The 13,354-nt window shown below is 38.6% G+C and overlaps 1 protein-coding gene across 2 annotated transcripts in view; it reads right to left on the bottom strand.

Annotated features, from left to right (window-relative positions):
• LUZP2 (leucine zipper protein 2) overlaps positions 1-10,029 on the bottom strand; it is a 103,511-nt gene extending 93,482 nt beyond the window's left edge. For both annotated transcript variants that reach the window (XM_032445007.2, XM_085549881.1), the window contains exon 1: positions 9,885-10,029. In XM_032445007.2, the coding sequence (XP_032300898.2) occupies positions 9,885-9,946 (62 nt within the window). In that variant the 5' untranslated portion in view covers positions 9,947-10,029. The remainder of the gene's footprint in view (positions 1-9,884) is intronic.
• Positions 10,030-13,354: the final 3,325 nt, after the last annotated feature.

Genomic DNA, 13,354 nt, shown 5'->3' with positions numbered 1-13,354 from the left:
GCTCTATAGCAAAGACAGGTGTGCTTCTGGTCTAATATCTCAATACTAGTATAAGGAAAGAGGAAAATGGATCTTCTGCCATGTTACCTGAAAATGACAAGACTTTCACAGTCAATCATTATCTGAATTGGAGAAACGTGTGCTTATGATTGCATGCTGCAGTCCTGTCTCCACCTTATTTCTACTACTCCTTCCTTCAGTGTTATGGTCAGTCTCTAAGGAAACTCCAGTACTATAGTTCAGTCTATCACAAGTCCCATCTTTCCAGACCTCTATTTCTGTCAAGCTATGTTACTCTGCATCCTTCACTACTTATTAGTTCCTCCAGAAGCACCACTGCACTCTGCTACCTGTTGGAAACAGTAATTCCACTGCGGGATGACAGCTGCATTTCTCCAAGTTCAGTTTCCAGCAGTGATTCCTTCTCCAGGCAGCTGAACAAACCTTTCACACCCACCTGTCAGAACCTCCAAATGCATGAGCCTCAGACACACTGCTTCCCTTCAGAGCTGTACAAACCATTTAGCTGAAGACACAGTAACAAGTGGGACACGTTCCTTTGCAGTCCCATCGTTTCAGTTGTGCTTCATTTACCAAGTTCTACAAGCCACACTTCAGTGCATAGAGGAATTAAAATCCACAGTTTTAGTTTCTCTTTCAGAGACCAAAACAATTATATATTTCATGTCAGAATATGCCTGTCATCTGAGGGAACCTTGAGAATATTTCCTGATGCTAATATTTTATATACGGCTTCAGTGAATATCATAGCACTGAGGGAAATAAATGAAATTCAAGCTCAGTTAATGGGATTTCTCACTCCATTACCAGCCTTCTTTTTTCTAAATCTGAACTCATTTTCTGCCCCTGTTCCTTTCATCCTGGAATGAAAGCTGGATCAGATATTTTGAACTCAGTTCCCTAGATATACAGTATATATCTTATATGTGTGTATATATATATATATATATATATATATATATATGCAGTTATAACACAATTCTTCCCCATAACTTCCCAGATCCTGTGGACTTGAAACATAGTACACAGTAGGGCCAGCACTTACCAGGAACAGTTCTGATAATTGAACCATTTGTCTAGATTTATCAAGAACTTCAATCCCTTAATTAATTTGAGCAGGTAAATGCAAAAGGAAAGCATCATCCACAAAAGTTATCTCAATTACTGCAGTCTGCGTAAACCAACTGTCCACTCTTAACATCAATTTCCTTTGTTAATGAAAAACAGTGAGTGGCAGAAGAGAGATGAATAGACTTATACCCCACATAAACACATAATTTTCTCTTCTCCATTGCCATGCCTTCTGCTCACACAGAAGAAATAAGGATTTAGGAAGGAGCTCTGCAGGTGAGTAAGAAGGTAGGCATCCAACTGTGCAGCATCACACAAAGTAAAACAGTCTGAAACAGCTGATAGCTACATAAAGGCTGCAACAGGTTCCCACAGGAAGAGTCTGCAGGGAGCCCTGTTCCATACAGTGCAGTTTTCCCAAAGGAGCCAGCTTAGGTTTGGAAACAAGTCAGCATCTAACACTGTTTTTCACTTGCTATGTTAAGCAGGGGCTGCTCTTAAATACCTCAGCATAAGAATCCAGTCTTAAATACTCATTTGGAACAAAACATCGTTAAGTGCTAACTGAGCTGGCAAAGATATAATACTCACAATTAAAAGATGTCTCCATTTGGTGCATGGCCAGATCCACAGCAGGAATAAAGCTGCAGATGCCAGCTGATGATCTGAGATGGATCCATCTGAAACACAGTACTGTATTTCTTCATATGTTGGTAGGGAACACTGTGATTTTCACACTGCTGTGTAGTCATTGACCTCAGAGAGAGGATCTTAAATTGAGCCTTAATATTGTTTCCTTCTTTTCTTAGTATTATGGATTCGGACAGAATAGGCAGATTCTATTTTGAACTGAATCATCTTTCAGCCATGACAGACAGTATGCAGTGTCCAATTACTTAGAGATACACAGCTAATTCTTTTGAGCTCCCTATTGTATTTTCAGACAAACTGAAGTATAGTTTATATGATGCCTGTATTCTTCACTTCTGCACATTAGGAGGCACATTGTCCCAGCACTCATCAAATTACCACCAACTGAATACACATCCTCTCAATCATCAGTAACCCCGCTCATGGTACACAGAGAATATCCCATGAAACACATTCAGTAGCAAACATTAAGAAAAGCAAAGGAAGGCCATTTTTATGGCAAATAAGAGCTTAAAATATGCAAATGACAAACTAGGACAGTTACGAGTGTATCTGGGACACTGTAGATTTGATAAATATTTCACAATTGCTACAGTACATAATCCATTCACTACTCATTAGGGACAAACACTTCAAGCTGTCACAGATGTCCTTCAAAAAATAAAAGCAAGGCCCACAAGCTCAAAAGCAAAGTGCTTTGTATCTCCTGGAATTAGATGGCTCTCGAAGAGATGAAAGGAAGGTAAGTTAGATTGCTTAGCATACCCAGGATGTTGTGTGCTTGGCAACAGGGTGCCACGAAGTCAGGACGGTAAGAACATGGGGTAAATATCCACAATTTTTGTTCATATGCAAGTTATAAAACAAATGAAGAACAGTATCAACATATGTGGCTACCACACACCTCAAAAGTAAAAGGTGAAGAGTAAAAGTGAAATGCTGACTCCCATAACATAAGTGACAGTTGTTTGGACCTTCCCAAAATTAAGTAAACAAGTCATGAACTTCTTCTGTGGGTCCAGAAACAAAGGAATTCTCCATTCAAAAATCTATCAGTGCTACAAGGATCCCACTGAATCCTGGTGATTCAGTGAACTCTGTGGATGGTACAGTGACTCCAAAGGTGCTAAACAGGCCTACCTTACTTCTTCGCTATGACTGAAAGTGATCAAATTGTTGTTTTAAAGCAACAGACTGTTTCCAGCTTTTCTTCAGTGGAATCCTGCCAAGCCATTCAATATTCCCAATGACTACATGTCACTCAAGGAAGGCCATGAAGACTGCAAAACCTTCAGAATCCTTATAGAGATAAAATATTTCATAGTTCATGGTCTTGCCTCATTAAGACAGAGACTATCACAGATCTGTTGCTATTTCTTATAATGGAGAAACTTCCTGACAGCTTGAAAGCACCTATCAAAACTCTCAGTCTCCTATATAAGAGATGCTGTAACTGCTTGAACAGGTTTCTGTATTTAAAAGTAGATATTTTACTCAGAATTACAGAAACAGTAACTCAATCAAGAAGTGGGAAAAGGACCACAGCATTGTGAGGGTCTATAAATGGATTCACTTATGGCTAAAGACATGCTTCTTCTCGAATCAATTTTACCCAAGTAACACATAGGAACAGATTTATCCATGTGACCGCTATGGTTTTATGAACACAGCCTGAAGTTTTCAAGTGCCAAAGCAATCGTTAAGCAAAGATACAGGAGGAGGTAATGTCCTGATAATTACTAAATAGAAGTTTTCCAACTGTTTTACAACGCAACAAATTCAGGAAAGAGAAGAGCTATCTTGTATGCAACAACTAATTACATTGTATTTCTCTATCTTAATGGTGACATTGGAGAGGAAGAAAATATTTCCTGAAAAACATGAACAGATGAAGTTAACAGGACACATTTCCTATAAATAATCACTTCATTTTTAGAAGCTATATATTCTTAATATTTATCTTCAAAATACTACATTTGGATGTGATATATATTTTAATGCAATACATATATATATATAATGTAATACATATATATATACACACACATAATCTACACCCAGAGCATATCAGTTTTTCAGTCTCAGCAATTCCATTTTCACACACATTTCTCATCTGCATTTCAATAAAAATTATTCAAAAGGGATGAGGATGAGTAAAAAGTCTTACCATAAAATATATATCAAATGGTTGCTATCACTCCCAGTCCTCCAGTTTACCAGTTCTAAGTTTGCTTTGCTTACTTCTGTTGTCGTTCACACCAACAAAATCACAGAAGCACTTAAAGCCTCAGGTATTGTGAATCCAGCTATATGGCGCCAGCAAACCTCCCCTGTCTCAGTTTAAAAACATTCTCCCTTATCCTAACACTATCAACCCACATAAATTTTCCATCCCCCTCCTGTTTATGATCATCTTAACGCCTGGCAATTTGTTTCCCTCCCAAACCCTTACATTATTCAACCAAGTTTTACAAGCATTCATAACAGCAACTGCAGAGATCCTCAAGAGTTCTCACTACAGTGAGGTTACATGGAGTGTACAGTATGATAAACACATGTGCTATAACAGAAGCTATTTTGAAGGTGTAGCCTGTGGTGTGGTACAATGTTTAGCATGGTAACCTCAAGAAGTCCAAGCAGAGAACCATCTCCAACTACAAGGGGAAGGTGTTGCTTCACGCATTCTTTCTTTTTCAATGCTGCAACTTCTTTGACAATCAGGCTGGTTTTTAACCAGCTTCCACGAGCATTCATTAGAAACAGCGACAGAAATATGCTGCAAACAACTGGAATCATTAACCATTTAGGCAAAATACAACAGCAGGCGGAATGCTGACCTTACCTTCTTCAGATAGTAGGGAATAGTCAGAGTGCATCAGAAATTTGACATTTCTCTGCACTGCTTTGTATAGAAGCTATCAATTAATACTGGCAAATAAGGTATTGATAAATTCCACACCAGCTTATTTCTTCAGCTCAAAAATCATTGATCGCTCTCATGATTCACTAAAACAGACTGTTTCAGTGAATACAGCAGAGATTTCAGCAGTATTTTGTGTTTTTATTTTTCACAGTCCCTCTAATATGCAGTAGAAGATCAATTAAGATGGGAGTGAAATGGGGCAAAGGTAGAAGATGGGTAAGTAACAGCACAAGATAAGCAAGCACTTCAGATGTTATTTGATGCAATGACAAATTTTTCAGTTTATCCTATCCCACTTCTCAAAGGCACTTGCTGTTCTAATATGCCTGAAATAGCATCTATAACAACATGCATCTTAAACCTTGGTGCAATATTGAGACTGAAGGACAGCCTGAACAATCTTCTTTCAGGCAAATACATCACTTGTTTTCCATTCAGAGAATACTACGGACCTGACCCTTACAAGACAGCCAGTGCAAAACCAGACAACAGGGAGCAATGATTTCTGACAACTTGCATAAAAGAGAATTGTCTGCAGATTGGTATATCATAAGGATCACTGTCTAGGAACGGGTTGCTGTTAAATTCATTTTTGTAGAAGGAAGGATTACAAATTTAGTTGAGTATCCTTGTATTCAGCTGAACCAGTAGATGAGAAGAACAGAGCAATGTCAGCAACACAATTGCCCTGAAAACAAGGAAAACGTTAAAAATTACATAAGTATCTCTGCTCCAGTTGTCCTGAGCAGAAATGCATTGTGCATGGCGTAATAAGCAAAAGTCCAACCATTCCATTACAGTTTTAAGAGTGAATCCTAGGAAGCCTAAACCTTTAAGTTCCATGTAGAAGTTGTATCTTATCTTTAGATTTGATCAAGTCTAATCTAAGTTTCTCCTGAAGATGACATGGTTTGGTTTCTTTTTTTTCCCTTTATTTTCATTTTCAGGTTTTTTTCTTCGGCTTCACTTTGAGGAACACTTTGCCATGTTATCTTATTGTCAGGGATAAAATATTTACAGCATACCAATTCCAAGGCCATTGTTCTTCATCACAAACAAGCCTCACCATCATAGCAGAAAACACCATTAAATTTCTAAGCTTGGACAAGAATCTACTAATTTCCCACTCCTTCACTTCAAGTGGGAGACAAACTGATTAAATACGTGGTTGCCCCACTGTAAATAAACTGTAAACATGGAGACAAATCTGTTGCATAAGGCACACAACAAAGGTATATCAAAGGTATTTCTCCTAGAAGAAGGAAAGGACTTTGTTTCACCTAATAGTGATACTCAAGCAGTTTGCTGGCGTAGACTCTCACCTACGCATCAAAATTGAGAAACTGAGCTAAATACATTCCTAGAACTAAATTGTACCCTAAGTAAACTTGCCCCCTCATTTTTAAACACATTCCACAGCAAAGCACATGCTTTCTTCAGGTACAATAAGGTCCCAAGCCACATGCTGAAAGCCACTTCTACAGAACAAGCACTTGCAAAACATCAACCCAGTGTGAAAAATCATTCAAGCTTGGTAAAAACTGGGATACTTCCACAGCTTTGGAAACTCAGATAGTTAAAGCAAGCATGGAAGGAATTCTGAGCAGGAGACACAGGGATTGAATACATGCCTCTACATTTCTTGAAGAATTCAGAAAGCAAAATAAAACTGTTCTTGTTGTCTACCCAGCTTACATGAAAATACACACTCTTCTGCTAAAGTAGTCTACCTCAAACTGCTACTTTTCACAGTTCATACTCAGACATGAGAAAAAGGAAGAACACTGCTAGACCTTAGCCTAAGATTCCCAGAAGGGAAGGTTGCTTTTGGCCATCTGCTTGAGCATGTAACAGCAATATGGCTACAGATGGGGATGTTACCACAAGTATTTCTCACTCTTCCACCTCAAAATCCAGGAAAGGGAAAGATTCCCCCTACTCTCCTGTCAGTCTCAAAAGTAGTCACTTGGAACATCAGCTCTAAGTGTGTCAGAGATGAAAAGGAGTGTAAGTAAAAAGAAAAAGCAAGTTTTTGAGTAAAATTCTCAATTTTTATAAGGCAAGTGGTTTGACGTTATATCCATCGCTTCAACGATGGTTGTGCAGTAGACCAAGTCCCATACCTTCATTAAGAAGCACCCATCTACCAGAAATGAGCACACTGATTTTCTCCGGATATAAAACAAAAGGTGGCATTTCACCTGAATTCTGGATTGTCTTCTAACATCAGCACCATAAGTCTATCACTGAATTGTTCTATTAGGAAAGAAAGTGTCAGCCATTTCACTGCCATGCAGATAAATTCTGCCTTTCACAACCCTGGTATTTACACATCCTTTTAAAGAATTGCTGTTTAGTAATATTAATATTGATACTAAAATGCATCTACTGGGCCAATGGGCCTATTCTCAACTATAAAATTCTATTTCAATCCAGTTTTCACCTGGCAAATTTCATGCTTGGACAGAAAAGTTCTGTGTTTTAAGCACATAAATGAAAAGACAAGTTTTGCTTCACACAAAGGCTCTTTGAGTTAGATATTCGTCATTTAGACAGCAAAACTCTTGGTGACCAAAGGCTTCCAGCTTTAACTATTACTATTCAAAAGAGGGTCCTTCTACCTAAAAACAAGCAAGTCTACTTTGACAAGATAATCAGAACCATGGATCTCAGTTACTGACCCAAATGAATAACTTCATGCAGATACTCCCTTCTGCAAATAATATTTTCCCCAGTTAGAAGGCTTATGCATCTGCATCCACAGAAGCACACAGGCAGAATGAGACCCTCTGCCTATTACACGCTCTGTGTGCAGTACAGTGGGACACATTTTTGTACGTGCCTCCAGTGCAGTGTGAATAAAGTAACATGTATACAACCATCACTTAACATCTGCCCAAACAAAATCATCTGAGGAAATGTGAAAACAGGCAGGAACTGCAAGCTTGTTATAGCTCAAGCCATAAACCTGCGACTTGAGGCAAAGAACAAAACCTCACATATGACAAGGAAAAAAAGACTTCTGCTGTCCACAACCCCAATAAGTAATGCATACGTTCATTTCAGCACTAATGTATTCAGTAGAGATACTTTGTTTCTCTATCAACTTACATACATAAAAAAATCGTAGTGGAAAACATTCTGCACCATGAGGCAGGTGCTTCTCCTTACCTAAGCAATTTCACACACCAAGTATTAGACCTTGTGTTTTGCTAACAAAACTGCTCCTCACAACCTGCTACGTTTCAGTCCAGCAAATGCATTAACTACGTTTCCAAAGAAAAACTACTGTTGCAGACAGAACCATCTTCAGCTGGAAGAGAATAAAGCATCATCTCTTTCCAATAGGCAGCATATTGGTAGCACTGTTTTGTTGTTGTTGTTGTTTTTTTTAAGTTTCTATTATGAGTTGTTGAGAAATTACTCTAAGTTCTACATAGTAGTCAAAAATCAAGTGACTGTAGGAAGCTGCTGACCAGGATAGTACAATACCTCCAAATTCATAAATCACTAATGATATAGGAGAGGGTTGGTATCCTATGGAACACGATGACCAGTCTGGTATCAAAACCAAAGCTTCAGTTTATAACACATAAGGTACACTCAAGCAGAATTAAGTGAACTTCCTCACATCTATCATTTTCACCCATCAATTAGAAAAGAATACAAATCATCGCGTGCAAAAGTTACACTCAAGAATATATACGCTCCTCCAAGTCAAAATGTTCACAGTTAGCATTCACAGGTCAGCTTCAAAGAATATATCACTTCTAAATGAGTAGAACTATTCATCTAAATTCACAAGTTTCACTCTTGACTGCTAGTGAATATTTCCTCAGACTTATTCAATCAGAGAGGAAAGCTATCAAACACTTGTATGTTACAATCCTCTCTGATTTATGTTTCTAAGAGCCTTGGAGTTCTTTATATTGACTGGCACCGTGGTCTCTACATAACAAGTGTCACCCCAGCAAAGGTGCAGTAGGAAGGTAACGGAAACACTTTGATACTCCTCACTTCTTCCAGCATTCAGGTCTTTTTCCACACAGCTTTTCCAATTAACATTTTCACATGTTTGCATATGCACTGAGTGATTCCCCTGGTACCCCTCCCTTTCAATAGCTTGCAAACAGACTTTTTTTCCTTTATAAACTCTGTAAGTATTCAGACTTGAAACGTGTTTGTTTCTGCAAAGAGTAAAACAATCAAACAAACAAACCAACAGCTACAGGAAGATGTTTTATGAGAGATGAAGACTAAGGTAACAAGCATTTTCACGATGAACATACACATCCTCTGACAGCATGCTTTCTGGGCTTAGAAGATGACAGTGTATTTACTACTATCACAGCAGAGAAATGCCACGCTTTAAATCTAGGTTTACTTTCTCATCAGCAATGGGAATTTGGGAAACCTGGACTGAGAGCAGTGTCATTAGGACATATCAACTCAGCAGCCAGCATTAACCCTTCTCTAAACAAGACGACAGAGTGTAGAAGCTGCATCTTTCCTTGGCTGAACACATTATGCCCACAGCACAGTAAACACACCATCTCTGAGCAAGTGGACACTATTTCATCAGAGCACTGAACAGTCGGAGTAGTTGTTATTTTCAGGCTGCAATAGGTTTTGTTCACTTTCTCAGTGACATGCTGTACTGCTTCTGGATTACAGTAACTTTTTAACGTTACCTGGCATTGAGGTAACACTGCAACACCTCACCTGTATCTCATAGTCAAGAAGATAAGCCATAAACCTCAGAGTCTTAGAGGATAAGCCATAGGCTCAGATGCAAAAGCCTGAGCTGGGATAAGATTACCTAAGTGTTTGTTTTTCTGTACTGAATAGGAGAATGTTAGTACATCCTTAGTTTCAGACTTCCTTATTTGCCATAAAGCACAGTATATGCTATTGCTGCTGTAGATATGAAGCTCATTTTTATAACTGTCTTGGTTTCATCTTCCAAGCTGTGGGTCAACTTGATCAGGAGCAGCTCTTTAACGGCATATGAAAACCCAGAGAGATCAAATAAAAGATTCAGTGTGTCTCAGAGGATCAAGAGGAGGAAGAAAACAAGAACCAGAGAAGATACCAGCGCTTTAAACTTCCTACCCCATCAGAAACTGAAACCTATGTTATTCCTCTCCTGAATACTGGGAGTAAAAGAATAAACAGCAAACAGAACAGAACTGTAAGCAAAATAGCTCTCGGTACTCACCTAGTGCTGAAGATCAGTGCAGGAAAAAGAAGCAGCAAGTAAGAAACAAGGAGGAATTTCATGATGTAGACCCTCTGTTTCGTTCTGTTCCTCCACGATCCTCTTCACAGCGTCTCCTGCCTCCTCTCCCGATCGACAGACGACTATACGAGAAGAGCTCGGAGTGGGATGTGAGCTCCGGGAGTGATGTCAGAGGCTGCGAGCTGCTGCTGCGAGCCCACAGCCTGCTCCAGGCGATCCGTCAGCGTGCTGCCTCCAGCCGCGTCCGGGAGGGTTTGATAGTGGTGGGTGGGGAGGGACGAGCAGGCAGCAGCTGGCACTTGGCTCTGAGGTTATGGTAACAGTGCTTAGGGATTCCGCCTGGAAGAAGAAAGAAAACGTTATAAAAATAACATCATTTTCTAATTAAAGTCTTCATTTGTTTGAAGCACATCTATACAGGATCATGGCACAAAGGCAGGATACGCTTGAAGCAGGCAGCAAACAAATCAGCCTGACAGGCTGGATCTGGAGAGGTATCACCTCTACACGGCAAGAATTCACAAATCATTATGGCAGTTAGATATGAATTCACCCCATTGGCACATCAAGTTGAAGAGGAGAAACAGATCCCAAAAATAATACTTTGAAATATTTATGTCATCTCTAACAGCCCCTCACTAGCAGAAGCAACTCAAAAGTCTTTAACAGCACTTCAGACTCTTCTTTTCTGCTTTACTTCACATTATTTCATGTGTTTTTATTCCATCTGTACAAGTAGAAATCACTGTCAATTGAAAATGCTTTCAAAATCCAAGCATTCTTTACTCTGTCACAAGTGAAACTGACAAATACAGCAGCAGAACGCTGAAACAAACAGGTACCCATCCAGCCCAGCCCTCACTGCTTCCAGTAATGGGGCATCCACAGTTCTCTGGGCAGACTGTGCCAGCACCTCATTACCCTCTGAGTAAAGAACGAGATCTGATCATTAGAAGACAGAGTTCTGGCAGTCTGTGTACCTGTCAAATTACATGAAAGGCATCCAGAAACTATGTTATACAACACATGCATAAAAGTTTCTACACTTTAGTATGGTGTGTCATTACATTCAACTGTTTGAAGAATACGTGCCAGTTGTATCAAAGCCAATAGACATGGAAACCTCTTTAAAATTAGTTTTGACCCTTATTAAGACTTCATGTGGCTTAGAGATAGAATTAATAAATTAAATTACACACACACCACAATAAAAGGAGGGGGAAGGGAGAGAAAAGGAGAACAAGAAGAGGAATATACATAGGAAAAGGAATAAATAATACCAAAAAAAGACTAAAATAATGTCTGAAAACAACTCACTGTGTCCCAACTATGATATTTTCCTGTCACACCTGGCAGTAAGTTGTATTTGACCGCAGTAATTTAACACAACATTTATTGTTATTTTGATGCTACAGTCCCAGCATCAGAAACAGTCACGTTGCCATGGATACTTATGGCAGAACAGTAAAAAGGTCATAAAAAGTGCAGTCATCTTCTCATTTTCTCTTCCAGATAAAAAAGTTAACTCTACCAGGCACCTTCCAGGTATCCATCAGCAGCTACAACTTCTTTCATCCTTCCTTTATATGTACCCATACAGGGTGGAAGAGAGACAAAGACAAGGCACCAGGGAGTAATTAATGCTCAATTATACAAATTGTGGTATGGGAATTGAGGCGTTCAATCCACCTGGGAACAGCCTGTACACTTCCAGGCAGTCAGGGGATCACAGCACTAATTTTGTTACCACATGCACAGATAAGCTGTGTTACTGCTAAGACAAATACTCACTGGTAAATGAAACTTAAAAGAATTGTGTTTTTTAGATACTAAGTTCTTTAATTAAGGACCAGGCAGTTAATCTTAAACACTACAGCTGTCAGACTTGATTGCGTTCAAGCTGTTTGCCTGAAGACATATGGGAAGACATCCATTCACCCCTCAAAACTAACTGATCCAGATCTTGAGCCATAAGGAATTTGGGTTTAGGGTTTTGTCTTTTAAAGCAGATATGTCTTCTGAAGAGCACAAAGTGCTTCTTAAGAAAAGAATCTTAATCATATTTAAAAAAAAAAGAAAAAAAAGAGAGAGAGAGATAGACTTTTTGGACTTTTTGAAGCCTTTCTTAGCAATAATTTATTTGGCACTGTGCATTCTTAAATGGAGATCTCATATTGACAAACAACAACTTTTAAGACCTTGAATACAAATATTCCATACAATGATATTAGAAATGCAGATCTCAAGGAATGTTGCATTTTCACTCAGTGAAAAATTTTCCCTTTTTTGCTTAAATTTATTGATAGATGGAGGAATGCATCAGTACATTTGTTTTTGTTCAATTGTAGAACTAATATGAGTAACTAGAAAAGTAACTTGATACATTTTTATATTACATCTGAAATTCAGTGCATTAATTAAAGACTAGACAGAGTTTCTTAGTTTTATCTGGGAAGTCTGATAAACAGGCATTTCTTAATTATAATTGTTATGAGCTAGCAAATGCGCACATCACTGGTCTCAGCAATGCAAGATATCCACAAGCGTGGTTCTGCAATAGCAGTACTGGTTGAAGAGATGCAAAAGGGACAGGAGACTTAACAGAAGCCAGTTTCTCTTCTTTGATGAAGACAGGGAAACAACTATGTCTCCTTCATATCCTACACACTCCCAACTCTAACACTACCTTATCAAAAGGACAATGGACGTCATCAACAGGACTTAATCTTTTTATTCTTCCCTCACCCAGTAGACTTCTTCTATCTTTGGGAACACCGTTTGATTTAACTAAAAATTCAGCACATATGTTAAATTACCATTAAGGCAAAATGTTCTTACCAAAATAGGAAGGGCAAGCCTAAGTCTCAGGATGAAATACTCTGCAATGCAGTTGGGCCCAATATTTCATAGTCACATGTACAAACACAATCTAAATGTAAACACATACATCAACTGCACACATTAATTGTACTAACATTCTTGACTGATACCTGACACATTAGTGATAATCACTTTGTGAGACAATAGGCTTAGAGTGACTGATTCATATCTCAAGCCTCAACACATGCTTCAGTACTATGATAATCTATTTGCTCTGAATGATGAAGCCTCGGAGACTTGCCTGAATGGTAAAGGAAAGCACATCAATGTCATAAGTGCATTTAAAGTGGGATTTTCTGTCAGTTCCTTCTTTAAATGCCTACATTGCATTTCCAGTTAAATGTATTTCAAGCAAGACAGAATATTTATTGTCACTTAAAAGCGTACAGTGAAATAAGTACTCAGAATTATAGCTATCTAGCCTGACCTCCACAGGCATCTTTAGAGCAAGCCTTATGTATTGCCCAAAATTTTAGCTTTTAGTTTTTAAGTATTAAATATGCCTTTCTACTAACATGCTTAAACAGCACATAACACAGCAAAGCATGTTTAAAATGCCAGCTCCCAAA

The sequence above is a fragment of the Coturnix japonica genome, chromosome 5 (assembly GCF_054131305.1).
Source record: "Coturnix japonica strain WE chromosome 5, WE-NBRP24, whole genome shotgun sequence".
In the NCBI taxonomy this organism is placed as follows: domain Eukaryota; kingdom Metazoa; phylum Chordata; class Aves; order Galliformes; family Phasianidae; genus Coturnix; species Coturnix japonica.
This window is presented reverse-complemented; position numbering and strand designations above follow the sequence as displayed.